Consider the following 2929-nt stretch of genomic DNA (forward strand, 5'->3'; position numbering starts at 1 on the left):
TGTTACAGAAACCCCTGCGACTACTATAGGAAGATCATTACCTACGCAACCCCTAGAATTATCTCCACCTACTTATTGTGGTGAGTGTGGGGCTAAAAAGTTTGCGTTTGAAACTCTACATTTCTGCTGCGGCAATGGTGATATTAAAATAGCTGAAAATGAATATCACCCAGACTTATTACCAGATGAGGATGGTCCAAAGTATCTGCAGCTTTATTTCTATGATGGCCAAAATGAATTGAAACACAGAACAGACTGCTTTCCTGAATTAAGACAGGATGTTATCGACAAATTAATGCAAATAACTAAAGATAATCCATATGCAAGATTTTTCCGATCTTTGAGAGAAGTAAATGTCGATGAAAGTACTAACATTATAATAAATTCAAACACTGTGCCAGATCAAAGGGTGTATAATGCTCCCACTTCAGATGAAGTTGCTGTTATCTGGCCTGATAGTGTTTCGTCAAGTCAGAGTTCATGGCCACATATTCTTGTGACAGCAAAATCATCAAAGTCCCATCGGATTGCCCATTTTTATGGGTGCTATGATCCTTTACAGTATCCCCTGCTAAACCCAAGAGGCGAATGTGGTTGGCATTAGGGTTTAAAGAAAACTTCTTATGGTGGAGACAGAGGCAACAGAACCTGATCCTATTCAGTCATGCGCGGTGCACACTCCGGCAGATTTTCTAGATGCAGAAGCTGCTCGTAAGTTCTTAAAAAGACTATGGTGTTTTTTTTTGTTAGTTGCTTCTTTGCCTATGTTTCCTTATCATATGCTTAATTTGAATTTTTCTTGGATTTTAATGTTTATAGGAGCTTCTGGAAGACATACCAAAGCTGATAAGAATATCTCTGCAAGGGAGTACTATTCTTATAAACTTCAAATTAGACCAGGAAATATGCTCTTAAGAGCAGGCCGTGCATTTCTCCAATACATAACAGATATGTATATCAAAGTTGAAAACACAAGGTTAGATTTTTTCCGGCAAAATCAAGATACAATAAGAGCTTATCTTTATAAAGGAATTCTTGACACGGTAGAGAGTGGACAGACAAGTGCAGCTAATGTTGGTCATAAGTTCATTTTGCCACCATCATTTGTAGGAGGCCCTCGTGATATGAAAAGGAGATATCTGAATGCAATGGCTCTTGTGCAGAATTACGGGAAACCTGATCTCTTTGTCTCTATGACCTGCAACGCAAATTGGCCAAAGATAAAAGCCAAACTAGAGCCCGGTGAGACTGCACAAGACCGACCAGATTTAGTTGCTCGTATATTTCGGGCAAAGTTGATTGCTTTGAAAAAAAAAATAAAAAAAGACATGGTATTTGGTAAAGTGGCAGCAATGATATATGTCATAGAATTTCAGAAAAGAGGATTGCCACATGCTCATTTCCTATTGATTCTGGAGCAACAACATAAGATGAAGTCTCTTGCTGATTATGATAGATATGTTTGTGCAGAGATACCTACTGTTACTCAGCCTGAACTGCGTAAAATTGTGTTAAGGCATATGCTGCATGGACCATGTGGCCGATTAAATCCAGAGTGTCCTTGTATGAGAAAGAAGGATAATGTTGTTTGTTGTAAAAATGGGTATCCAAAACAATTCACCGCACAAACAACGACAAATAAAGATGGTTATCCTTGCTATAAGAGAACTGATACTGGAGAACAAGTGAAGGTCAGAAATGCTCAGCTAGATTATCGATGGGTTGTACCTTATAACCCTTACCTTGCAGCACTCTTTGATTGTCATTTGAATGTAGAAGTTTGTTCAACTATAAAAGCAGTGAAATATTTATATAAATATGTTTACAAAGGACATGATCGAGTGGCCTTCAATATTTCGGCTGAAGATAGAAATTTTGACAATGAAATTGCTCAGTTTCAGTCGGGGAGGTGGGTGTCACCGTGTGAGGCAGCTTGGAGAATTTTTGGGTTTGATTCATTTGAGATGCATCCACTAGTCTTACCTCTGTCTGTTCATATTCCAGACATGAACACTGTCTGTGTACGCCCTTATGAACGTCTGGATGTTGGTATTGCAAGCGGTGTTTATGCTAAGACTCAATTAACAGAGTTCTTCCGTATGAATGCAGCTACTGATAATGGTCTTGGTTACTCGTGTGGAGAATTTCCAAAACACTATAAGTGGGATGCTTCAGCAAAATCATGGTCCAAACGACAAAATAAAAAACTGATGATTAAGCGATTAGCTTTTGTGGCTCCTTCTGAGGGTGAACGCTTTTACCTTCGGCTTCTATTACTGAATGCCAAACGTCCAAAATCTTTTACAGACCTACGCACAGTTCAAGGTTATGTGTGTGCCACTTTCAAGGAAGCATGTCCTAAAGCTTTCATTTTGGAAGAGGATGATGCTGCAAGCATTTGTTTGGCTGAAGCAACTGAAATTCAGCTCCCTGGGCTTTACGTCGGCTATTTGCAACTGTTCTTATATTTTGCCAGCCAAGTGATCCTGAAGAATTATGGCGCAAGTATTATTTTGCATTGTCAGAAGATTTTGCACAGAAATACTCTGGTGTAGAAAGCAAAATTAAGAGATAAACTGTCAGATCAGTGGAGCAACATCTAGAGGCCATGGGGAAGTCATTATCTGCCTGTGGTTTGGCTATTTTAATGGATGACAATGATAACCAGATTGATAGAACAAAAGACATTCAAGATGCCTTAGATGCTTTGATTCCTCAGGCTTGTATAGACAGCAGTGGCTTGCTAAATACCGCGCAAAAGGAAATTTTTACATGTATTATGCAGCATATAATGGAAGGAAAACCAGGGGCGTTTTTTGTAGATGGTCCTGGTGGAACCGGCAAAACATTCTTATATAATGCACTGTATGCTGAGATTCGCCTTATGAATAAGATTGTTTTACCTACCGCTACGTCTGGAATAGCTGCA

The 2929-nt window shown here is 39.1% G+C and overlaps 1 protein-coding gene across 1 annotated transcript; it reads left to right on the forward strand.

Annotated features, from left to right (window-relative positions):
• The first annotated feature begins 623 nt into the window (after positions 1-623).
• LOC145588900 (uncharacterized) lies at positions 624-2555 on the forward strand. The gene is made up of 2 exons (XM_081645490.1): positions 624-711; positions 820-2555. Exons 1-2 carry the CDS (start codon positions 624-626, stop codon positions 2553-2555), a joined length of 1824 nt encoding a protein of 607 aa, XP_081501616.1.
• Positions 2556-2929: the final 374 nt, after the last annotated feature.

This window comes from Chenopodium album, chromosome 17 (genome assembly GCF_948465745.1).
Source record: "Chenopodium album chromosome 17, dcCheAlbu1.1, whole genome shotgun sequence".
NCBI lineage: Eukaryota > Viridiplantae > Streptophyta > Magnoliopsida > Caryophyllales > Amaranthaceae > Chenopodium > Chenopodium album.

What these genes read in the sequence shown, in the direction of transcription:
- LOC145588900 (XM_081645490.1), top strand. Translation starts at nt 624, where the DNA reads ATGGTGGAGACAGAGGCAACAGAACCTGATCCTATTCAGTCATGCGCG. An exon ending in TCTAGATGCAGAAGCTGCTC is followed by an intron (nt 712 to 819) that starts GTAAGTTCTTAA and finishes TAATGTTTATAG; the next exon opens with GAGCTTCTGGAAGACATACC.